At 58.9% G+C, this 25,689-nt stretch overlaps 1 protein-coding gene across 1 annotated transcript in view; it reads right to left on the bottom strand.

The window, feature by feature from the left end:
* The window catches only part of TAF4 (TATA-box binding protein associated factor 4), a 72,665-nt gene that overhangs the window by 36,706 nt on the left and 10,270 nt on the right, over positions 1 to 25,689 (bottom strand). The window contains exon 3 of the mRNA XM_032878709.1: positions 25,238 to 25,687. Coding sequence (XP_032734600.1) covers positions 25,238 to 25,687 — 450 coding nt within the window. The remainder of the gene's footprint in view (positions 1 to 25,237; positions 25,688 to 25,689) is intronic.

Below are 25,689 nucleotides of genomic sequence, written 5' to 3'. Positions count from 1 at the left end.
AGCTCAAGACCTGAGACGAGACCAAGAGTCAGACACTCAACCAGATAAGCCACCCAGGCGCCCCGAAAACCCATTTCATAAAAACTACTATTCACAGCCTCCTGGAATGACTCCAACAAAACACGTGCAAGGCCTGGATGGAAAAAATACGCACACTTGCTTGAAGGGTGTCATGAAAGACCTAAACAGAGTGAGACATCACACTCCTGAGCACACACGCACCACAGCACGGACGTCACCCCCCAAACTGGCCGCGCATCGGTACAATCCCAGTCAGCAGCTGCGGGACTCCCACGGGCCTCTGACCACGACCCACAGACGCAGGCGTAAGACGAGAACGCGGATGAGCGGAGAACTTCTCGGGGAGACGCAAGTGGCCCTGCCCCAGCGTGAACACAAAGGCACGACACGGTCACGGCGGCGCAGACGGGAAGACACACAGACATACCAACAAAGCTCCGCGGAGAGCCCAGAACAGGACGCCCACAGGTAAAACTTGCCGCACGGCCGTGGGGACGCGGGCCAGCGAGTCAGGAAGGCCGGTTCGAAGCGAGCAGGCCGGGCGGTGCAGGACGAGCGAGCAGTGAGCTCCGCCGCGCCACGCTCAGCCCGATGCCCGGCCCCTGGGGACGGAAGACGCCGGAGCCGAAGCACAGGCTGGACGGCAGAGGAAAATACAGGACGATATCCCTGCGACCTTGGAGTTAGGAAGAGCGTATTAAGGGCGCCTGGGGGGCTGGGTCAGTTCAGCGTCTGCCTTTGGCACAGGTCAGGATCCCAGGGTCCTGGGATGGAGCCCATGTTGGACGCCCCGCTTGGCACGGAGTCTGCTTCTCCCGCTGCCTCTGCCTCTCCCTTGGCTCACGCTCGCTCGCTCTCTCAAATAAATAAATCAATACAATCTTAAAAAAAAAAAAAGGCACATTAAACGTTAAAAGAAAGAGCATATTAAACATGACCCAAAAAGGCACTCCCCATAAAGAGAAGACGGATCAAGGCAGCCACACGAGAACCGAGAACCCCACGCCCCACACGACGGAGAGAGAAAAGGCCGGCCGCCAACGAGGGGCGCCCCGGCCACACACACAGCCTCGAAGGAATCACAACCCGAGCGCCAACGGACTGGCCTGGCTGCCAGAGCCCGTGCACAGCGCGGCACTCCCCAGCGAGGTGGCGAAGCGAGGCCCCGCTGGACGGCTCAGCCGCCTCCAGCCACACGAAGGAGGCCGGACACACCGGAGCAGCGCCGTGCAAGCGCCCGTCTACACAACTCCAGAGGCAAAGGCGCAGGGCCAGGCTGACAGGGCAGACGAGTGGCTGCCAGGGGTCTGCACCTTGAGTGCAGTGACAGTCACACAACATATTTGTTAAAATTCACGAAACTGCTCAACAGGGTCAACGGTGAGGGACGCAGACCACACCCAAGAAAGGCGACCGTGAAGGTCAAGCCGCGGGGCTCACTGCACACCCACCCGCAGCCAGACTGCCGGAGGCTGACCCCGCGCCCAGCACGGAACGCCCACACCCACCAGCACTCAGGAGCAGCGGTGGCTTCTGAGGAGCCTGAACACAGGCTTGCCCCGGGCCTCAGCAATTCCACGGCCACAGGTCAGCCGGGAGCGAGCGTGCACACGCATGCCCACACGCGGCCTGGCCCGCGGACACTCAGGGACACGGCTCTCACTACCGCCGCGGCTGGGACAGCCCACTGTCCGAGCCCGGGGAGCCGACGGGCACGTGCGTGCGGCCACAGGGCGGACCTCGGCCCGTGCGAGGAAGCCAGACCCCATCACGACGCGCAGCTCCGTCTCCGTGAACGATCAGAGAGGCAGCCACGACTACAGACACACAAAGCCGACGTCTGCCGGGCCCAGGCGTTCCGTCAACGACAGGGCACGAGAGGCCCTCGGGGCTGAGGGGCACGGCGCCATCTGGGCCGTGACGTCAGACAGCCAGGCGTACACGTTTCTCAAGACAATCGCACGCTCAGGACAGGAGCGTTCTGTGGTCTGTTTCACGCGCCCCCCCAGCCCCACGGAAAGCTCTTCCGCTGCTGCTCAGACCCCGTGGGCTCGGCTGGCACGTCTCCAGGAGGCTGAGTCACCCCATGCAGGCGGCACAGCCGATGGCGGGGAGCCACGCCGGGATCCCTCTCACCTCCGCAGGGAAGGACCGCCAGCTGCCCACACACACCCCCCGCAGCCCAGTGCTCCCCGGCACAGCCAGCTGGGGCCGAGGACGGGCGTCTCGCTGCACCCCGGGGAGATCGAACGTCTGGACGGCTGCCTTCCAGCGGTTTCCGGAACCAGAGCCTGCACAGGCAGGACGGTGTCACCGGGAGAACTGGCTTCTTCTCTGAGGTAACTACATGTAAAATTTAATTTTTCAATTAAAACGAAATGCCACCAGAAGATGATCTCCAGGTGACATCGTCAAGGACAAAAGTCAAGGTACACACCGGAGCACACACACCTCTGCTGTGAGAAAGAGGGCAAGCAGGGGGCAGGGGGTGTGCAGGTGTGAACGTGAGGATTTTTACAAGAAGAAACACACAACGAATGGCCCGGAAACCAATGAAAATAAACATTCTGAACCCTCCCTAGGGATCGGCAAGAGAGAGGGGACAGGTGAAAGGCATGTGAAGACCCCGTTCTCGTGCCAGGGGCAGTCTCCTCGCACAGAGCAGGAGCCCAAACACACAGAGCCAGACTGTATCCAACTGGGAACAAAACACACAGAACAAAGAGCAACGTCAACGGAGCTGGGACACACGAACCACCGCGGAACACCTTAAACCTGGGTTTTACTGTTTAATCTTGAGACTGATATATGGTAGGACAGGTCAAGTGCATGAACAGGGTTAGGTCATCAGATCCAAGATTTCCGTGCAAGGGACAGACACAAACACCGTTTCCAAGAACTTAGGGGAACCTGCTGTTCTTAGCGACCTGAATGGCAAACACTACAGCAGTTCTCTCGAGACCCCAGAAGCGGTGCCCTGGCCAAGCAGTGTGCCGAGACCACCCAGGTGAAGGGAGAGCATGCTCACTGCCAGCAGGGACAGGCGGGGCCGTCCCCCGACACCTGCCCCCGATGCGGAAAGCGGCCACCTCCATACGCCCCTGCGCGGCTGACCCACCCGTCGATGCGCAGAAGTTAATCCCAGGGGCCAAGCCCAGCCATGTGGGCAAGGGAGATGGCGGAGTGGCCCAGCCACCACGTAAGCCCACCATGAAAGCCACCCACGAGCTCCCACTGCCAGCTGGCATGCTCGTACCCGCCGGCGGGCCTGCTGCCTCTTCCACCCCGGTGACCACTTGCCCCACCGGCTACTCCCAGACTCCGCACACTGTATGGAAAGTTCTGCCAGCACTCCAGGGGCTCACTGTCCTGTCCCTCCTTGCAGTGACCTCCCTGACCACCCATCTAAAGAGCACCCTTCTGCCCACACCCTAGCCTGCCTCACCTGGGGAGCAGACCAGAGCCCGTGCACATGCCCAGCACCCACACCACGTGTCATGTGCCTGGCACATAGCCGGCACGCCTAAGTACACATCTATTAAAAACCAGGTAGTTTGCTTAAAGATTTTTATTTATTTGGCAGAGACACAGCGAGAGAGAGAACACAAGCAGGGGGAGAGGGAGGGGGAGAAGGGAGGGAGAGGGAGAGGGAGAGGGAGAAGCAGGCTTCCTGCCAAGCAGGCTCGATCCCAGAACCCCGGGATCATGACCGACCCAAAGGCAGACGCTTAACAACTGAGCCACCCAGACACCCAAAACTACGTTGTTTTTAACTAACCACAACATTTGAGGACCTGGAAATTTTAGAAAGGAAGCAACATATCAGAGACAGTTACAATGATCACTTGGTGACAAGACTATGGGTTACTCTTCATGTCTTTCCTGGACTCTCTTGTCCTTGTCAAATCTCCTAGGATGAGTGTGCATCATAGCTGTGCCCCTCACCCGCGCTCTCAGTGACGGGGCCCCACAGACACACGGGCAGAAGGTCAGGTGCTCCCTCCCGCTCGTCCCCCGCCCGCGTGGCTCACGTCATTTCATCCCATGGTCACAGAGGGGTGAGCACAGGACCAGAAGGCGTTTCCAGAGCCAGATGCCACATTCACACAACTCTGGTCACCGCACGTGGTGACAGCTGTCCTGTGGCATCCGTGGTTCCTGACACTCCCTCGCTGTGCCCCGTTCATCACTGACACCTGACGGCAGGTGCGTGCGTGCAGAAGAGAGCACATGGTGTGTGCGGGAGTGGCTCTGCCCTCAGCTTCCGGGGTCCCCGGGGTCTGCGATGGATCCCCCCCCGCCCAGAGAAGGGGGGACTGCTGGATTTACTTGAAGGAAAGCAGCTATCTAAACACCAGACATTGCTTGCTTGTAGCTCCAGACTATGGTCACTCTGAAGCAGGCAGACGTGCAGGGAAACCTCAGACGCAGCCGTGGGCTCAAGCGCACAGCCAGCCCCTGATGCACACTCCACATCCTCCCCTGAAGACAAGACAGATGCCTCCATCTGAACAGAGCCAACATAGCCCGGACTCAGGTGGTCCCTGGGGGGCAATGGCCCTTCTCCACGCAACCCAGCATCCTCTCCTTGGCGCACACGGACGCTTGTCTGTGCTCAATCTCGTCGTAAGAAAAGTGAAGATCTAGGACCAGACCTAACCAGCCATAGGCGAGGCCGTTCCCAAGGCGCTCCCAAAAGCCAGTCCCAGCACCTGGCTCCCCCGTACCCCGTTCTCAGCAGACACTGACACTTTACACAAACACATGAGCACTCTCACGGCAGCTCACAACCCCTCCTTCTCCTGAAACAGTGCGCGGCACCCAGGCGGACAGAGAAAGAGGCACTGTGTCCTTTTCTCTGAAATCCAGTTTACGAGAAATCTAGTCTGCCCACTTTAACTGCACAACCTGAGAGTTTGAGCAGAAGGCACAGTTGTGCAGTCACTACCGCAACCAAGACTTGAATAAATCCCACCAGTTTACAAAGCCCCCCGGTGCCACACGGCAACACCAGAGCAGGTGACTGCCGTGGTTACCGTCAGCTTCTCCTGGAGTCTCGCAGAAATGGGAGTCATGCACCTGGCGGTGCCCTGAGCCTGGCTCCTTGCACCTGGTAGAGAGTTTCTAGATCCCTCCGCACAGCCACAGGTGTCAGTCCTCTGGCCCTCTGTATCACTGAGTACGGAGTACCGAGTCCTGAGCACTGAGTACGGATGGGCCACAAGCTGTGCAGCTGATGGACGTGTCGATGATTCCCAATTTGGGCTCTTTGTCAGTAAGGCTGCTGCAAACGCCCCCGGCAGGTCTCACGTGGACGGACGGGCTCTTGGAGCGGGCTGCGGGCCACGGCAAGTAAACGGCCACTCTCTTTCCTCCTCCCCCTCCCCGCGGCCAGCGAGCTCCACCACCCCCACACCCACTGGCAGGACATGCAGCCCGTCCTCCTGGTTCTGGCCACGTTAGTGGGCATGGAAGCGATGGGGTCTCCCCCTGGGGCTGCGGTTTGTGCTTCTCCGATAGCCAACACTGTCAGCCTCCCTTCGCATGTCTGGGGGCCACATTTATCCCTTCTTTTGTGTCTACTCCAACCTTCTGCCCATTCTTAACAGACAGAGCTGCCTGTCTTCTGCCCACTGAGTGGGAAGAGTCCTCCCTGTGCCCGGCACACAGGTTCTCGGTCAGATACGCGGCTCCGCTCCAAAGCCTGCCTTCTCGTTTAACGTCTGTCAAGCGGCGGAAGTTTTCTTTTAATTCTGAAGTCCAGTGCGCCGACCTCTCCCACTGCAGCCCAGGCTATCTGTGTCTGCGTCTGGGAAATCCACGGTCACAACGATTGGCCCCTGTGACTTCAGTGCAGGTGAGACACACTCCACTTCTGGGGACTCGCGGCCAGTGTGTGCAGTGCCACAGGGGACAATCCCAGAGCCCGCGCTCTGCTTCTGCGGACGCCCTTCCTCTCCGCAGCGGCACGCCACGGTGTGAGCGAGCAGGCCCGGGTTCCCACCTGAGAGTCCACGAGACCACACGGCAAAGACCCACCGCGCTTCCTTACACCCCCCACCCCGAAACAGGAGCCCTGCGCACAAGAGGGAAACTCCGAGTGTGCGTCCAAGAAAAGTAAAGACTGACGAAAGCAGCGCCGGGTGATGTCTTTGCTGGACTCCGTCTGGAAACCACACGCAGAGGCGCGCGGGCACCAAGGGTCATTCTGACAAAACGGACTCCTAGCGTGGGGGGCAAAATCTTACAAAAGGGGCACCTGCCCAGGACACTTCAACCCTCAGCCCCTCCCCTGTGCGGTAAAGGGAGCATTCGTGCTGCCCGACCCCAAAGGGCTTCACTCTGCTTTAGAGCAAGTCGGGCTTCCCCATGAGGAAAGCGAGCCCTGGTTCCCGGGTCCCACGGTAAGAGCCCGCCGGACTACACGCGGAGGCTAGCAAGTTCCGGTCATGTGGAAGGTGGCACAGTCACCAGAGCCACAGGCCTCCTGTAGCAATACCAGCACCTAGAACTCCTCACCGGGACCCTCGAACACAGGGGCTGCCCGATTAACACGCATTACCCGTGATCCTGTTCCCGTGGGACCCCCATATCTAGGGCCGCTCCCAGACCTTTTCTCCTCCTACCTCTACCATTCTACCAACATTCACCCCCACCCCACCCCAGCCACCCCAACCGTGTTTGGCCAACATGCCCACTCTGTCCCACACGGAGATGCCTCCTCGCTGGCGGGGTCACTTTCCAACACAAGTACCACAAGTTCCCCTGAAAGTCCCCTACAGCCTTGCAGGTCTTGGGCTGAGCCACTTCCCTCCTGCAGGACGCGGCCAACACCGGCTGGTCCTGGAGCGCGTTGGTGCCTGTTCACCCGAACCCCAGACCAAAGAGGGGCCTGCTTTTGGGACAGCTGTTGTACCAGGAATCCCTCTCTGAAAACACTGAACTTGTGCTCAGGGTGGAGGACAGTGGCCGTCGACGGCTGCACTAACTAAGCTCTCCTGAGGCACTGCTAACTGCCAGGTGACAGCTCTGAGAGCTGACACTTGAGGGCTGGGGGACCTGCACCGCTAGCCAGCCGCGGAGCCCAGCTCTCACGGGAGCCCCACTGGCGGCTGTCACCACCGGAGCCCCCCACTGGCCTTGGCTCAGGACAGCAACACGCAGAACCACCTGTGGAGTCAAAGCCGACTTCCCCTCCCTCACAGGGCTCGTCCCCTCCAGCACCCCCCACCCGCAGCTCTCTGGCCCCCGCAGAAGCCCCTCCCCACACTTCCCCGCACAGGCTCACCCTGCTGACTCCAGCAACAGCAATTCTGACCCCCACCGGCCTCAGCTGTGCCATCCAACTGGCCCTGCCTCCAGACACAGCAGTGCTAACACCTGTCCCCACTGGGTCACCATCATGACTGGCTTCCAGGCCAGGGAGGGGCAAGTGGACCAGGGTTTCCAGTGGGCAGGGAGGCCCCAGGCAAAGCACCTCACCAAGCTGAGCCTCACCTCCTGCCGGCAAGAAGGCGGTGGGGAGCGCGGGAGATGCGCGGAGCCGAGCTTCGCTGTCCCACCCCAGCAGGCGGAAAACTCACGGCCGCTCTCCTGCCTCCATCCTACGCTCCCCCTCCTCCTGTGACTGGTCCCCTGGCCCGTCACCGTCACCGGCCCTCACACAGGTCATGTCTCTTGCCGTCCCCATCCCCCTGACTAGACCAAGGCATATTCCTGAGAACACAAACAGAGAGACCTGGACGTGGCAGGACCTTCCTAAGGCTCTCCCTCCACTGACGCCTCTTCCCAAAATACCCCCGTTCGTGATAAAAACTCTCCGAAAACCAAGAAAAAAAGAGGAACTCCCTCAGCCTGATAAAGATGAGCCACAAAGAACCGGGAGCTCGCGTCCTACTTACTGGTGACACTCGAAGCTTCTCCTCTAAGATGGGAAACACAGCAAGGAGCTCTCCTCCCGCTGCCGGTCCTCCACACAGCACCGCGAGTCCTCGCCGGCGCAACACACAAGAGGAAATAAAAGGGGTACGGATCGGAGAGGAAAAAGCCAAAACGCTGTCTTTGCTCACAGATCACAGGATCACCGAGGTAAAAAAGAAAAAAAAAGGGGAAAAATGACGGAAGAAGCTCCTGCATGTGAACAGCGGCTACAGTGCGGCCGCGGCCCACAGGGTCCGTTTACAAACCCCCGTCAGGTCCTCACACTAACAACAAGCGGAGAGTCTGAAACGAAAATACATTGTCACTTACCCCAGCACCCAAACACCTAACAAAATCCATGTAAGATCTGTGGAAAGCCAACACAAAACTCCTGATAAATTAGATCACAGAAAAACGAAATAAACGGAGGCACATCCGACGTTCATGGATCGGAGACTCGAGACCGTCAGGGTGGCGGCTCCTCCCAAGTCCGTCTCCGGACGCCGCCCCAGTCAGCTCCCAGCCCGCTACCTTATCAATATTGACAAAGAGACTCTAAAGTTCACACGGAGGGGCGCCCTGATCCTGGGGTCCTGGGATCAAGCCCTGCATGGGGCTCCCTGCTCACTGGGGAGTCGGCTTCTCCCTCTGCCTCTGCCCCCCACACCCACTCACGTTCATTCTCTCTCTCTCTCTCAAATAAATAAAATCTTTTTAAAATAAATAAATAATAAAGTTTGCACGGAGAGGAGGCAAGAGACCCAGAGAGCCCAGTCAGTGCAGGAGAAGAACAGAGTTGGAGGGTGACTACCGACGTGGAGACTTCCCACAAAGCCGCAGCCGTCCCATGTGTGTCCCGCAGAAGAGACCGGCAGAGCATGGGGCGGGACAGCGCCCAGAACAGACCCCACAGAGGCCATCAACGATGTCTGAGAAAGCAGCAAAGGCAACACAACAGAGCAGAGACCCTGTTGTACCAGGAATCCTTCTCTGAAAACACTGAACTTGTGCTCAGGGTGGAGGACAGTGGCCGTCGACGGCTGCACTAACTAAGCTCTCCTGGGGCACTGCTAACTGCCAGGTGACAGCTCTGAGAGCTGACACTTGAGGGCTGGGGGACCTGCAGGCTCTTCCACAATCAGTGCTGAGCCCACGGGCGGACGTCCACCCGCAGAGAAACGATTCTAGACATGAACTCACAGCCTTCAGGAAAACTCACTCAACGTGGATCCCAGACGTCAATGTAAAGTGCAAACTATCAACTCACTCCTAAGTGATAACCCACGAGGAAATCCAAGTGACCTTGGGGATGACCATGACCTTTCAGACACAAGGCCAAGTCAGGATCTGTGGAGGAGAAAGCTGGCGAGCTGGACCGCGCGAGAATTAGAAACGGCTGGTCTGAGACACCGCCACGAGAGCGAGAAGACGAGCCACAGGCTGGGAGAAAACGTTTGCCAGAGAAGCGTCTGACAAAGGACCGTCACCCAAAATACAGAAAGGACTCTTAGCCCCTCGCAGCGAGCACACAGACAGCCCAGCTAGAAACTGGGCGGGAGACCGGACAGGCCCCTCCCCGCAGAGGCCACGCGGACGCAGTCGAGCACCCAAACACACGCTCCCCGTCCGTCCGGGTCATCCGGGACACGCCGGCGCCGATGACCGTGAGACGCCCGCCACCCGTCAGAAGGGCCCACACCCGCCACGCCAACGGCCCCGCACGCCGGCCGGGACGCGGGGCAGCGGGTGCTCTCGCACGTGGCTGGCGGGAACGCCACGTGGCCCGGTGCCTCGGAAGGCAGCTTGGTGTTTTGCTGCAAAACTAAACATACTCTCACCATCAATCCAGCCATCCTGTTTCTTGTTATTTACCCAAAGGAGCTGAAAACTTCCATCCACACAAAAAGCTGCACATGGACGTTTATAGCAGCTTTATCCGTAGCTGCCAGCACTTGGGAGACGCCGTTAAGTGAAGGAGGGATAAGCACACTTATCCCTGGGGCAGGTCCAGAAAACATTACGTTACTAACCAGCGGTAAAAAGGAATGAGCTCTCCAACAAGGAAGACAGGACAGAGCCACAGATGTCCATCACTAGGTTAAAGGAGCCAGTCTCCAAGGCCACACGCTGTGTGACGCCAACCGCAGGACGTCCCGAAAAAGGCACAACTACAGACAATAGAAGGGCCAGGGGCCGCCAGGGGTGGGACGTGGGGACGGACGGACAGGCAGGCACAGAAGACTCTCAGGGCAGTGAAAACACTCTGATACCTGCGATGGCGGATGTATGTTTTATGATTTGCCCAAACCTCCAGAACGTACACACGGAGATAAAGCTGATGTAAGGAGCCTGAGGGACGACGAGATGGCAAAGTGCCAGTTCTTGGATCATAACAAATGTACCTTCGGTTGGGAGATGCTGACAGTGGGGAGGCTGCATGTGGGGGGTCAGGGCACGTATGGGGAAATCTCTGTACTTCCCTCTTAATTTTGTCGTGAACTTTAAAGTGCTCTAAAAAAAAGTAAGTTCTTTACAAACCAACAGCTGCTTTTGCTGGTACCTGGAGATCCAGGGCGGTGCCCCAAACCGCCTTACAGTAGCCCGTGGGTAGCTCGCTGACCAGCAGAATTACCTCCTGTCTCCCTCCCACGCCTCTTACCCCGCTGAGAGCCCACAAAGCCAAGAGTAAAGGAAGGGACGTGGCACCACACCCCCAACAGAGAGAGCAGAGAGAAAGACAAGATCCCAGCAGAGGCAGAAAGAGGAAAGCAGACTCAAGAAAGAAGAGCGGGGTGGGGGGGGTCTTTCCAGTACCCCCAGGGGCTCACGGCAGGATATCCAAGCTCCAGGCAGTAGAACTAATACCCACAAGATCATTTCCTAAAAAACAGAGAACGTTCCAGCATCGACAAGTCCCGTCTAGTCCCACCTGACCACCATGAGACGAGAGGTCCCGGGGTGCCACGACGGCTCTCCATCCTTCCTCTGTACCATGCTCCCACCAGCCAGGACCAGCAGACCCTCCATGAAAGGCTTCGACAAGACAGAGACCTGTGCACGCGACCGGCCCCATCCTTGGTGCGAGGCATCGGTGCCCCACCCCCTGCCAAGAAGCAACCCAGGAAGAACAGGAAAGGGCGGCACCCAACGCAGGGCAGGACACGTGCAAACAAGCCACCCAGACACAAGAGAATGTTCACGACAAACTGAAAGGAAATTCTGAAAGAGAGAAGCGGCAGGAAATTATTCAGAAGGGAGGAAATTCCCACCGGAATCAGAGCACACACTGCCCTCCTCCTGGACGCCTGGACCTCTGACACGGACCCAAGCCAGCAACGCCGAGCTGACAAGGAGAAGCTCTGCGGGGCCTCCTTCCTGGAGAGACGAGGCTAGGCCACAGGTGTCTCGGGCTCCAGGGTGGGGGGGACAAGAGCTTGCCACACACGGCCCTCCAGGAGTGACTGGACGGCACTCGGGCAGACAGCAGCCCCAAGGACCACGCTGGAGCAGGCCGCGCGTGCTCTGAGAGCTGCTATCTGGGCCCCCCGAGGCCACGCCGCCAGAACCAGCGGATCACAGCACTGCACGGGCTCCACCACCCTGGCGTCCACCCTGCTGAGCCGGTGACCTTCACCCCAGGGAGCAGCCTGCACTGGACCCTCCTCCAGCCCTGCAGGCCACCTACACCCTGCCGGCCACCTCCGCACGGCCACCTGCTCTCCTGCCAGGGTGAGCCTCTTCCAAGAGAACTCTGCTTTGGGTGCGATCCCAGGACACAGACTCCTTGTGATGACAAAGTGCGTTGTGGCAGTCCGGCCACAGTGCACACCGCCCCACACTAAGCCTGGGGACAGCCGCCAGCCTCCCTGCCCTTCCCAAGAAAGGAGGCAGGAGTGCCACTGGCTCTCCCATCCCCTCTCTGCCAGCCAGCGGCCCCCACCTGCACTTGCTGCCCCCAAGAAAGGGCAAGCTCTTTCTCTCACCCCCTGAGGGGGGCACGGCTGAGCCACTTAAGCCCCTTCCCCTCCCTCACCCAAGAGGCTGCAGGAACTTGGAGACACGGCCCTCCTGGACCCAGGGTCCCGCCACCCCAGGTCCTGTCCTCTCGGCCGCCGTCCCTGAGGCCAGACCAGACGCCCTGGATCCCACAGCGCCTGGGACCAGCCTCCTTCTCTGCAGCCTACTGGCTGCACTGTCCTGCAGCCCTGGGGGCCCCTTGGCCCCGGCCCCCACTCTCTCCCTCTCTCAGCCTCCGGGCCAGTTGCTGGCTCACCTGTAAGTACACACGGAGGAGCCACGAGCCACGGGCAGCCGCCGAGTACCTAAGGGCGTAGCCACAGGAAAGGGGATGCCAGTGGCTCTGGATGACGAGTCTGAGGACCAGTGGTGGCCCGGAAACACCTAGGCACGTAGGGTTACCTGAGCATACTAACGCCAACGTCATCTGTACTTTCACACTTCCTGTCCTTTTGAACCTGGTGCTAGAAACTTCAAATCCGCATGCGGCCCGCGCCACGTCCACATCCGTGCCTCAACAGCACAGATCCAAGATCTCCAATCTTGAGGAAACAAGTCCAGCAACAGCAAAAGAAACTGTCCTTATGCTCTGTTCACATGGCTCTACACTCCCCAAAACAAGCGTCCCCAAACTGTCTGAACACCCCAAGGTCACTTCCCCACCTCCCACAGAGGTCTGGCCTGCTCCAGCCTCCAGCCTCTGGGGGCCACACCCAAAGGCAGCTCCGTCCTCACCTCCCTAACTGGCCGCCAACACACAACAGGGGAAGGCAGCTCCTTGACACACTCCTAACCCCCATGGCCTGACAGCTGGCGGGCTCCCCTGCCGCGGCCCCCTTGCCTCCCCTGCTCCCCTCCTGTTCCACCTCCAGGTGTCAGAAGGTCCCAGAACAGGGCTCTGGCCTGTCCTCTTTTCTCCCGGCTGTATCACACCTCCTCCAAACCTGGTTAGCACACTATCCTCATGGTTTAAAATAACATCACTCTTCTTCATTTCTCTTCTTCGTTTCTTAAAAATTTATTTATTTTAGAAAGAGAGAGCAGGAGAGTGCAGTGCATGGGCACGCGGGTGGGGGAGGGTACAGGGAGAGAGAGACTCTGCAGAGGGCGGGACTCAACCTCAGGACCCTAAGGTCATGCCCTGAGCCAAGACCAAGGACGCTTAATGACTGTGCCCCCCAGGCGCCCCGTCCTTTGTGAAGTCCGCTCTACACCCCGTGCGGGGCTTGAACTCCCTGCCTGGAGACAAGAGTCCTGTGCTCTAACAGCTAAGCCAGCTGGGTGCTCCTAAAATATCACCAGTCCTTTAGGGACCAGCCCCCACATCCCTGCCCTGAGCCCACTTCTGAGTTTCAGACCCCATCCCAAGCGTCCCCAACCCCACGTGGACATTCAGTGGACAACGCATGCGCCACATCCAGAACCACGAACCCGCGTCTCCAGACACAGCCTGTGCCCCAAATCTCTCCGGCACGTGGCTGTGGGCACAAGAGCCTGCCCGCCTCTCCCAAGCAGAACACCGCCCGGTGGGGGGAAGCCCCAGGCAGCACGGGGGGGCCCAGCTCATGAGCCACGCAAGAGGGAGTGCGTCCACGTGCTGAGTCCACGCACCAGAACACCACACGGCATGGGACGGGAGAGCGGCTTAGAGCGGACGTCCCAAAAGACGACCCAAGCACAGAGCCTTTCCACGAACTTCAAGTCGGATCAGACACACATTCAGCAACGCTCAGGAAGAGGCCACGGGCAGGCGGGAACAGAGAAGGGACGGCACGCGAGGGGGTCAGGTGGAGGAGGTGGGGGCTGGACGGTCACATGGGCGCTGGCAGGGTCCCAGCTGCTCCGTGGGTGGTGTTCGCAGGTGCTTACGGAACTATTTAAATGACCACATGAAACAGCCCAGGCAGGGACCAAAGAGTGTGAGGGACTCAGTCCTGCGCATCCAAGATCCAGAAGCGGAGCCTGTTCCCCATTAGTCCTCCATCTCAATTAATGGCCTTTCAGAGTCATGGCCTGTCTACCAGGTGGACAGACCACAAACGCCTCCAGAAGACTCCCTGACTCACGCCACAGGCAGCCCCGCCGCGTGAGCGCCACACCAACGCTGGGGCTGGCGGAGGAAGGCGGCACAAGCCGGTCTCCCTGCCCTCGGGTGCTCCTGCGTCCTCGGCAAGAGGATGCTGGAGACCGACAGCTGACCCCGCAGAAAGCCCCACCTGGATGGGTTCACGACCACCTGCCCCACCGGCAGGACCCACAGAGACAGGCCTCAGCGGGCCACACCCCAATCCTGAGGAAGCGCCTTGCTCTTCTGCGGGGGTCACAGAGGCTGGGGTCTGGAAGCAGTGCGGGAGCGCGGGCCTGGATGAGGAGCGCAAGTACCCAGAGAAGAACGTCCCAGCAGCGGGAAGAGCAGCTGTCTGGCGCGGCTGTGACCAGCGGAGCTGCTCAGTGAGCAAGCAAGCGGGGCTGTCCTGCAGCAGGCGGCGAGGCCGTCCAGGGACTCTGCGCACAGGCAGCGTGACACTGTGGGGACACAGTGTCACAGCCTGGCCTTCGGGGCCACGAGCGGGACCAACAGCTGTCTGCGCAGACAGCCGCCCGGGCACAGCGGTATCCAAGGGGCTGAGACCACCCCCTCCCACGCCTGAAGCCCACTTGGCCCCTGCCCTTGGCGCTGCACTGGGCATCCACTGATGACGACATCCCAGACATGCCTGAAAAATCCTAAATAAAACACACACACTTGCAAGAGCAAGCACTCCGGGGCTCTGTCCCCCAGAACAAGCGCCTGTTAGCAATCACGCTGGGTGTGGTGCATAAACGATGAATCTCGGAACCCTGAAAACATAAAATAAAATTTTAAAAAAATTAAAATAAAAACAAATGGGTTGATAAAAAGAAAAAAAAATTACCATAACAGCTTCAGGTCTCTTTAAGAAAAATAAAATATTACAGAGAAAGGTAACTGTGTCCATGCCCAGGCCAATCCCACCAGCCCAGAAGCAGCTACCTCCTCAGAGTCGGAGGACACCCTCTGGCGAACCCCCACACATGGACACACGCGTACCCACAACACACGGATCCGAACAGCGCGCACCCTTTCACAGCCACTGACACGGACTTGCGGCACACACCATCCCCAACCCACTCTCGGTGCCCAGCACACCTCTGCCATCAGGCCTGCCAACGCCAAGCCAGAGCGGGCTTCTGCAGGCCACAGCACAGTGTCACATGGCCACTCACGACCATGTCTCTGAGGGACTGAGACTGGAGGCCTCCTGAAGGCCAGGCCAGTGGCCTTCCCACTGGGGAGGACAACAGTCTTCTTGAGGTCGGCAGCCCCACTCGCTCCAGGACACTGCCAGCAGCCTCCCCAGTCACCAAGCCAACCGGGTCCCCGAGGAGGGTCAGTGACACACACAGAGCTGTGTATGGACTGGGAAGCCCCCAACACTGGAGGCGGGCAGCCTCTACCATCGGTTCCAGGATCAAGACCCCAGAAGGTGCCCAGTGACTGGTGTCCGAACCCCCCAGCATGAGAGGAAAGCCAGGGCTGTCCCCGAGCACCAAGCCTGCGCGGTCAGGACGCCTGCCTGGACTCGCTCGGGCTCTGGGCTCTGGCGGCCCATCCAGAGGCTGTCTTTACCTGTCACTCTAGAGCTTTGGGGGGACACTTCGAACAAAGTTTCTCAGCTGCTGAATACGTCACCAACCCTGACGGGCTACCTCATCAGTTCAAAGCAGCAGAGAAAACTCTGGAGGGTCCAGAAAAGACCATAAGAGACAGAATGCCGGTTTTGAGTAATTACAGCAGGGCCGGGGGGGCCTAACGAGATTCCATTTCAGAAATGGAATTAGCCCCATCTCCTCCCCTTGCAAACCGATCTTTGTGGCTCACGAACAACCCTATCAGAAAGTAATTCCTGAGGACAGGAACTGCCCAGCTCCCGCACAAGTCTGAGCCCGACTGGGTGCCCAGTCAGGTGCACAGACAACGGACTGATCCGGCTCACCAAGCATCACCGGGGCCTTTGGGGCCACGAGCAGGACTGACAGCTGTCTGCCCAGACAGCCGACCAGGCACAGGCCGCAGCTGATCTGTGGTCAGGAGAAAGGGACGGGCCCCTGAAGACCAGAGCACAGTCCTGATCATTCACGGCCTCTTTCAGCCGTCAGGACTGCCCGAACCCTAGTGCCCACAGCCCGTGCAAAGGAGAGCCCGTGACAGCCGCTCGGGAGCACAGAGCACAAGTCCCTGGTGGTCCACGGAGTCCAGCAGCCGCTGGACACCCCGCACTCCTGCCCCCGGGGTCTCCACGGCATGGGGGCGGCAGCTCTGGGCTGAGTCTGCCTCTTGCCGTGTGCTCGGGACACTACCCTCTGTGGACTTCCTCATGACACGGCGCGGTCCCCGCGTGCGCAGGGCCTTGAGGAGGCACAGGGCAGGAGATGCGGCGGGAAGTGCACAGGTGACCCGGGGCTCCCGTGCCTCTCGGGGAAAGGGCTGAGGGGTCCTGGCAAAGCCGTTTACCTCCACAGGTCTCGGTGTCCTCAGCGGGACCGCCTGGCTCTGGAACCCTCAGACGCACGAGTCCGTCCATCGGCGCACAGCAGGGAGCCGGGGCCGCACACGCAGTGGCGAGACCACCTGAGCCGTCAACTCAAGCAGCACGTCAGACGACAGGATGCCCGTCCCAAGCCACCTCCGCACGTGAAAAGGCCAAGCGGCCAGGAGGTACTTGCCGCCTTACTGACACACGCCCTCCTTTATAAAAAGCTCTTGAAACCACAACTGCCCTGTGTCCACTTCCCCCGGGGGCTGCCAGCACTCAGGGTTGCCCCTTCGTCCCAAGCCTCTGCCCTGCGTCCACCTCTGGCAGCGGGCGGCCGGCTCTCTGCCGCCGCCCCTCCTCCCCTCTCCCCTCCTCCGAAGCAGTCGCCCCGAGAGGCAGCCTTACTGCTCTGCTCGGCAGAGACTCCCTTGGGGGCCTCACTCACGTGGCCAAGACCTCCACCATATGCCATGTGATTCCCAAATTCGGACGTCTTGTGGCCCTCTCTGCCCTCCCCCGCAGCTACCTGACACCTGCTCAGACACAAACCTCACATTCCACACAGGAACGTGGTCCCCCCGCCCTCTTGTCCCTCACTGCAGCACCCCACCTTGGTCACGCCGGGATGCCTTGGATCTCTCAGCTCCCCACCTCCACACCGGGCCGCCCACCCTGCCCCTGACCAACTGTCCCTGTATGCCATGGGCCACAGACACGAAAGTGATCGCAAAACACACTAGTGGTGGCGGCCTTCCTAAAAGCCCCAGCGGCTCCCCACCACAGCTGAGAGAAAGTCCGCCACGGCACACCAGGGTCCAGCGGCTCTGTGACCGGGCCCACCCACATCCCAGGGCCCCTCCAGCTCAGGTCTGCGCACCTGCTGTCTGCCGGTCGGGCACACACGTCCCCTTCTTACTGTGCAGGTGTCCGGGTCTCAGTGCCAGCGCCAACGGCCCGGGAGGGCGTCCTGGTGCAGCCAGCGGCACTCTCGCCCACTCAGCCCCTGGGTGCTGCTTATCCCTCCGTCGCACTCACCGTGACGACAACACGTGCTCACACTCTGCTTGCTGACTGCCTGCCCCCGGCCCAACTCAAGCACCCCAAAAGCAGGGGCTCTGTTGGCCTCAGGCCCCCCCGAGCTGGAGCCCCGCACCCCCACCCACCTTGCGGACTGGCTCAGCGGCATCCTAGAACAAACAGGCCACAGTCTCAATCAACATCCCTGGGGAAAGGTTTAACCTCACTTAGTCGAAGAAATACACCTTAAAACCATATACCACCTTCCAAGGAAACTTTAGAATCAAATCAGTTTCTAAAAAGTCCTGTTTTGGCCACGGTTCTAAAAACCACGGTTTTAAAAAGCATCAGTGGTTGAGCCCTCAAGAAGGCAATTTGTATCAAAGACTTGAAATGCTCAACCCACCAGACGCACGCAGAGCTGCGCACAAAGACACTCACCTGAGGGTCATTTACAACAGACAAGGGGACACACGTCCCAGCAGCCCAGCACAGGAGCCTGTGGGGACGCCTCGGCCTGCGATGACGGGAAGCGGGACGAAGAGGGGCGCTTCAAAGACCACCAGGGGCAGGGCACTCGCCACGCAGACGGGACCCCAACGATCTGAGTTCGCACAAGTCGGAAGTCCCTCTACACCAAACACGGGCTCAGAGGACGTGGGCCGGAGCAACAAGAGATTACGAGTGACTTTATTTCCTTCTTCGTGGTTTTCTTTTCTTCTCAAACTTCCCATAATGAATAAAACTAATTTTAAATCAGAAGAAAAAGGGTAGAAAAAGAAGCCACTTTCAAGTGACTAATACTTTTCTAACACTTTGTAGCTCCACTAAAACATCAGTCGAGAGCGCCTTCCTCTTCTCTCCCCCGACGTGGGGGCGCGGGACACGGCTCGGAGCTCCTACAGGATCAAACTCTGAGCCAAGCAGGCTGGGCCCAGTTACCTGCTGTGTTCACTAACCCGAAGCGTCTGTCTGCGTAAATCCGGATACGGATAATATTAAAAACCACCCAGACAAAGCTCCTAGGTGAAAGATGTGACGATTCCTTGGAAGCTCTCCTCGCGTGCTGGCCCCACGCACCTCAGCACAGAGGTTAAGAGTGGAAAAGCTGGAGGCGCCTGGGTGGCTCAGTGGGTTAAGCCTCTGCCTTCGGCTCTGGTCGCGATCTCAGGGTCCTGGGATCGAGCCCTGCACCAGGCTCCCTGCTCCGCGGGGAGCCTGCTTCCCTTTCTCTCTCTCTGCCCGCCTCTCTGCCTGCTTGTGATCTCTGTCAAATGAATAAATAAAATCTTGAAAAAAAAAAAAAAGAGTGGAAAAGCTGCCTTCCCTCCCCTTTCAGCCCTAATGGTAACACAAGACCGTCCACACGTATGGCCACCCCACACCCCAGTACCTCCCTCCTTCCCCAAAGCTCTGGGTCCCATCGGCTGACCCCACGAGGGCTTTCTGTGTTCTGTGGAGTGTCCAGGCCAACACCTGCCACTCTGTCCACAGGACACAGGCCTGGCAGGCCACGCACAGCACCGAGGAGGAGGGCTTAGCTGTCCTGGCCCCTTGTGTCCCGCTCTGTCCACTCAACGTCCACTCAGACCACTTGCCACCTAAACAAGTCCCCACAGAGCTACAGAACCTTCCTACCACTTTGCTCCTCGGTTCTTTTTTTTTTTTTAAGATTTTATTTATTTATTTGACAGAGATCACAAGTAGGCAGAGAGGCAGGCAGAGAGAGGAGGAAGCAGGCTCCCCGCTGAGCAGAGAGCCCGATGCGGGGCTCGATCCCAGGACCCTGGGATCATGACCCGAGCCGAAGGCAGAGGCTTTAACCCACTGAGCCACCCAGCCGCCCCTGCTCCTCGGTTCTTAAATCTGACATGCAATTCAACACGGTCATAAAGAACCATTTAAGGATTTCCCCAACCTCTGGAGCTGGAAAACATTTCAAAATATGCCCTCTAGGATGCGAGTTCCCCAATGTCAGGGAGGACGTCCCCGCTACCTGGTCTCACCCTCCTCATGAGATCAGTAGTCACAGAAGTGCTCGCATCCCTCCTCCTTCCCCCTCCCCACGGCCACAGGGACAGATGGACTGATAGACACACAGAGAAAGCCGAGAGGTCCCACTAGACTCCAACTTCCGGGTAGAAGAAGGAAAGCCCAACTCCACTTCGAAGGCCAGTAGAGGGGCAGAGGGGCTCTGAGCCTCCAGGCCCCATGCACACCTGGCTCGCACACCCACACTGGGAGGGGTTCCATCCACTCACACGCAGGGGCACCACCAGGCAGGCCGCCGCAGAGGAAAGCCAGACAAGGAATGGGTGTCCACGCACTTTTTAAGTTGAAGGTGGGGCACAAACTGTGGATAATGTTTGTATCTCTTTGTGTTCTGCAGGTTTTAATCCCTCAGCACAGATAGGAAGGATATGTAGGAATCACAAATTGTCATCAGAAGTGTCCACGGCCAGACCACAGACGCACAAAGTTCCCAGGGCGCAAACACAAGTCCACAGAACCTGATCGAGTCCGCGGGGTGTTACGAAGTGCTGACTGCGGGCGGACAGCACTGAAGCCCCGTGTCTGTGGCTCACCAAGGCCCCTACCCAACAGCAGCCTCAGGCCCAGCGAGAAACTACGGTCCCTCCCCCGCGGTGCACAGCAGCCAGGGCAGGGGCTCCTGTGGCAAAGCGTCCCTCTCTCCTCCGCTGCTCTCACTACACAGGCCTGATGGAGTAAGAAGTCTCGGGGGTGAGAGCCCTCAGCGGTCACTGTTTCCCGGGACAATCAAGAAACCTTACTGTCAACGTGAGAAGGAAAAGTGCTTTTCAGAACTTGACAAATTCCCTAAACCTAAGGCAAGTTTCTCCAGAGTCCTTTTAAATCTCTGCTTCAGGATTTTCAAAAACGGTTGCTAATTACGTCTCGATCAACTCACAGACGACTAGCTATTTATAAAGAAGCTTTCTTCAAATGCATCATCTAAAAGGAGGAAAGCTCACGTTTATATGCTGAACCGGGCTTTGGAAGCATCCGAGGAACGACCTTTGTCTGGATTTCAAGGAAACAGACACGTGCGCACCCCTGCTCTGTCCCACCGCGCTGCTTCCCTTCTAGGGCAGGGTCTGAACCAGGTCAGTCCTGTGCTGCCCAGCTCTGAGCAGGGACTTAAGGGCAACTCGCACGGCACAACTAGATCCGGACACTCAACCACTGTGGCCCAAAGGCACCAGAACAGTCTTGGGACCGGACCCTCTGCCCCTTGGGTTCACCATCATCCACCACCCAGGAAGCAAACACACCACGTTCCTAAACACCTCCCTACGGGGCCCTAGCAAGTACGGACCTACCTCTCACGGGGCAAACATGGAAAGTCCTCGACTTTTCAAACTCCGGTAATTCTGCTGTAAGCACACAGCACGTACTGTGCCCGAGTACAGTCAGCAGCAAGAGAGGACGGAGACCCCGGGAGGGTCTAAGGGACCCCTTTCCTGGTTCCTGCTGACAGATGAGCTCCAAAAGACACCCACATGTGCCTGAAACACCATGCCACCCCCAGCCACCACGACAGCTTTGTCCACACTTACGACGAGGGGGACAGTCCTGGGCAAAGCCCAGAGACAGGGTGAGGAAGGACGGCCGGTCCTCCGAGCCCACAGGGCCGAAGCAAACACTCGGGGAAGCTACCTCTGCCCCACATGGCTCCCCAACAGCCATTTTTCTTTTTTCTTTACAAATGTCGCTGTTACCCAGGTATGTAAGAAGGAAAACTCTAAGGCCTTTGGCCTACGTTGCCCCCACAGCTGCAGGACATGTCCCCAGGATCTGTGACCCTCCTGTGACAACCTCGGCAACTTTCTCACTCACATAACCAGAGTCAGCCACGGCACCAGACTCCCAGGTGACTGAGGACGTGTCTAAGGCCGGTACGGTTCCGATGAGAGTAAAGCTGTCCTCACACTTCACTACATCTACAGCAACATGACGCTCGAAGCCCAGAGAAAAACGTCCCGTAACTGGGACAGCGTATGCGTAATGAACGCGACGTGACAGCCACGTGTCCCATCCATCCCCGTGTCCCATCCATCCCCGTCAGATCCGCTTCACGAACCCATCAGCCCGGCTTTCTAGCTGGGCCACCGAGGCTCCAAGTAAAGAAGGCCGCAGTGCGTCAAGCAACAAAATCTAAACGTTCAAACATCCCTCATGCCACAGCGCTGGCTGGCAAGAGTGGCCCAGACCTTCAGCACTGGGCTCTCCACCTTCCACCGTCCGGCTCCGGGTCAGCCCTCCTGGAACCCGGCCTGGCCCAAACAGCACAATCGGCCACCACTGGGCTCCTCCTTTCCCTACCAACAGACACCTGCCCTCGTCGTGGGTGGGAACCAATGCCCTGGCCACCTGTCCTTCCAAGCAGGGAGAGGAGCACCGAGAGCGTTCATCTGAAGTGAGGGGCAAGCCCACGGGCCAAGGCCAAGGCATCGACGGTGAGGAAACAGTGCTCTGTCCTAGGAGGAGAACCTACTCTCCAGCCAAAGCTCAGAGGGACACGAGAGAATTCTCTGCAAAAGCAGGACAAACGGACGGACGTCGCAGAAGACGTCCACGTGCCAGGCCAAGAGAGCACCCACAGGAATAAGCATCTGTCACGCAGCATCTATCTGAAAAGATCTCTGAGAACCATTTACGCACATGCTCATTTTGGTGTCATATCACTTTTTTTCTTCGTTCAACTAAAATCATAATATTACTTCGATGTTATGACTTCTAAGCTGTATGAAACTAGGGCTTTCCAGAGTTCTTGGGACAACTGCCTTTGCAGCAAAAACCTCTTCTCCGTTCTTGCCATTACCACAGTGGATAAAATTTAGACTCTGGTACCTTCAAACGAGCAAATTAATTACAGTAACATCAACGCTTCTTTACAAAACTGTCCTGACAAAGAATATTAAGATGGAAGTTGCTAAAACCAAAGTCCACACGGGCTCATCGTGTGCAGTGAGAGTGGAGAAGGAAGGCCCAGGGCTGACGTCAAGTCAGGCCCGGGTGAGACCTCGGTCCCACATGTCCCCACCTGGAGCTGCGACCTGCCGGGAGGGGAGGCACCGAGGGGCAAGCCTCCTTCACACACACTCCCACCGCCAGCAGTCCGTGAGCCCAGTGGACACCTCGGGGCAGCCTGCGCCACCCTGCTTGCCCCTAAGCCCTTCCCAAGTGTTTGTGTCTCCAGGTTGTAATGAGAACGAGCTATTGGCCAAGGGTAGTTACTTCTATAAGCCACTCACCTCTTTCTACGTGTTTCTGACGAAAGATTTCAATGAGGAGGAAACATCAAGTAGGAAAACCTAGTATTTCCTGACCGCGCATATAACTAGAGTATTTATATTCTGTCCTTTTGGTTTTCAGAATTATACTACTTAAAAGAGAACTTTGTCTCAGGGTCGAACTTTTTACTTTTTCTTTCTGCTTCTGCTGTTATAAAAATGAGGTGAGGTAAATGATCAGAGTTCCCCATCGGTGGAGATCAGGGGGTGGGGGGCAATGAAGACATGGATATAAATCTTTTCCATTCTAGAGAACATCTGTCACCCAAATGTCAACATGGGCTGCTCTCTGCTCTTAAGTACGGGGGACTTAACGCAAACACTCGTGACAACTCTTGCAAAGAGTCGGTATGTTTACAGTTTTTTTCAAGGAGTTGTCTGTCACACAAAGACATCTCTAATGGTGACATTAGAACAGAAGACGAAAGTGAGCCCAGGGTCACCCACGACAAAGATGGCAGAGATGCCCCTTTCCAACCACAGCTTCCTCCCCCGCCCCTGGCAGAAATAAGGGGGCTTCACCCACACAAAGGCTCAGACCCAGGGGATCCAGCCAACCCCAACCCACCACCCCTACAGGCATCGCACAGGCCCTGGGAAGTGAGGCCAAGCCAGGCCAGGCGCCCACCTCTCCAGCTACTGAGGAGCTCACACCAGTTTTAAATAACAAAACAAAAGTACAGGGGGGGGGGGGATGGTCTTTCCCCTGAGTAAGGCAAGTGCGGAACCGTGAGGGACCACCCGAAACGCGTTTTTACAGATAGAGAAAGAATATTTTGACATTTTACACCATACACTACAACCACGAATTCCTTTTCTCTAAGGTTACTACCAATCAGCCATATTCTCCACTCAATGACCAAGACACACATAAGGAGTGAAAGAGAACCTTCAACAAAACACCATGACAACCTAAAAAACAAACCAAATGCGTCCTAAGGGGCATCTCAGCACCTCGCCCACAACTTCTCTGACGTCCCCTTTCTCCCTCAGAGCGCAGCAACCCCCACGAGCACCCCCAGAAGTCAGGCAGGGCGCCGGCTTTCCCCGCCCCTACCCCCACCAAAACCTCCCCGGCAAGCGCTGCCACCGGGCCGGGCCTCACACGCTCTGACAAGGAGACCTCTCCTTCCGAAGACACGGGCATTCGGTCAAGGTGACCAGCGGCTCTGCTCCAGGCATCCCTGGGGCCACCGGCAGCGCCGCTCCCAAGCCCCTGCCCCCCCCATCACTAGATCACTAGCCGGAGAGGGAGGAGCGCTTGGAAAACTCAGCCAGAGCAGTGCAGGCAGCTGAGGTGAGGAGGATGGAAGAGGACTTGGGGCGCCTCGGCTTGCTTAGGCGTCCCTCTGCTTGGGAATCCCCAAACAAAGCAGCATGACCTGGGATGCTGTGGGGGGCCTTGGGCCGTCAGACCTGAAGAACCCTAACCAACCGTCCAGCTGACACGGGAGACCGAGAGCGGGCCCGGGCTGTGGAGCGCACGGCTGCACGTCACCAGGCCCAGCCGGTACCTCCGAGAGGTCCACTGGTTTCCCTGGAGAGTACGAAGCAAAGCAGCTGGGCACCCACCCTTTCATCGGAACGCCGTACTGCGGCCCACAGGGGCCGCAGAAAGCGGGCAGCACAGTGTGGAAGCAAGGACCGGGACCAGGAAGGGTGTGTGCCCCAGGATCCCTCCAGGGCTCACCTGGGATCTCTGCCATCCTGGTGTAAGCAGGGAAGCGGAAGCTTTCCACGCTGACTTGCCCAGCCACAAGGAGTGTCACTACTCTGCCTGACCTCACCAGTGGGGCGGGGAGGGGGAGGAGGAGTGCCTAGCCCTCCATGACAGCCCAGGGTAGCAGAGGAGCAGCAAAGTTCAGTGAGGACACAGGCCATGACACAACTAGCCCCAAAAACCAGGAGGCGGAGCACCAAACAGGGAGAAGCATGGACGCGAGCTATACAACCCAGCAAGCCGTGCCCCTGGAGGCCCGCCGCCACAGCTCTCCGCCGCGGGCTGGGGGGGGGCCGAGGGGGGGGAGGGAGGAGAAAAGAGAGAAGAGGAGAGGAGAGGAGAGGAGGGGAGGGGAGAAAAGAGGGGAGGGGCGGGCAGGGGCACACACGGCCGGGAAAGGAGCTGCTGCACTGTGGGAGCCCAGAAACTTTGCAGTGCAGAGAGCGAGCTGAAGACCAGCGCTGCCCGAGCAAAGGGACCCCCGCGGCCACGGCCCCCCACGGGCGCGCGCGCACTCACACTCGCACACACTCTCGCGCACCCGGCAGGGAAGCGCCCCGGTTCCCTCGCGGCAGGCCCGCGCGAGACCCGTGACCTCAGCGCCCTGCCAGCCCCACAACTTCCTGGACGCCCGGCGGGGGCGGCCAGGCCCGCCCGACGCGGCCACTCACCTGGGGGCAGCTGGAAGTTCTGGATGTTGGTCGGGTTCTGAGGCGGCTGCGGCAGGCGGGGGGCGAGGACCGTGGGCGTCAGCGTGGCCCGGATCCCGCCGCTGGTGGCCGACGGCGTCCTGGGCAGGCTCTGGGGCCCCGCGCTGGCCGAGCCCTTGGGCAGCCCGGTGGGGGTGCCGGGGGCCGGCGGCGGCGGCGGCGGCAGTCCAGCGGCGGCAGCGGCGGGCAGCGCCCCTTGCATAGTTGGCCCGAGGATCATGCCGGCCCCCGCGCCGGCCGGGCAGCTGGCCGCCAGGGCCTGCGGCGGCGCGGGCGCCGGCTGCACCGCCGTCTTGGGCGAGTCGGCCTTGGCCACCTGCGCGGGCGCGGCGGCGGCGGCGGGCCCGGGCTGACTGTTGGCGGCGGGCGGCGGGGCGGGCGCGGGCGCGGGGGCCGGAGCGGGCGCGGGGGCT

Source organism: Lontra canadensis, unplaced genomic scaffold (assembly GCF_010015895.1).
Source record: "Lontra canadensis isolate GAN:19392208 unplaced genomic scaffold, GSC_riverotter_1.0 scaffold65, whole genome shotgun sequence".
In the NCBI taxonomy this organism is placed as follows: Eukaryota; Metazoa; Chordata; class Mammalia; order Carnivora; family Mustelidae; genus Lontra; species Lontra canadensis.
The sequence above is the reverse complement of the archived record's forward strand: the minus strand, read 5'-3'. Positions and strand labels throughout refer to the sequence as shown.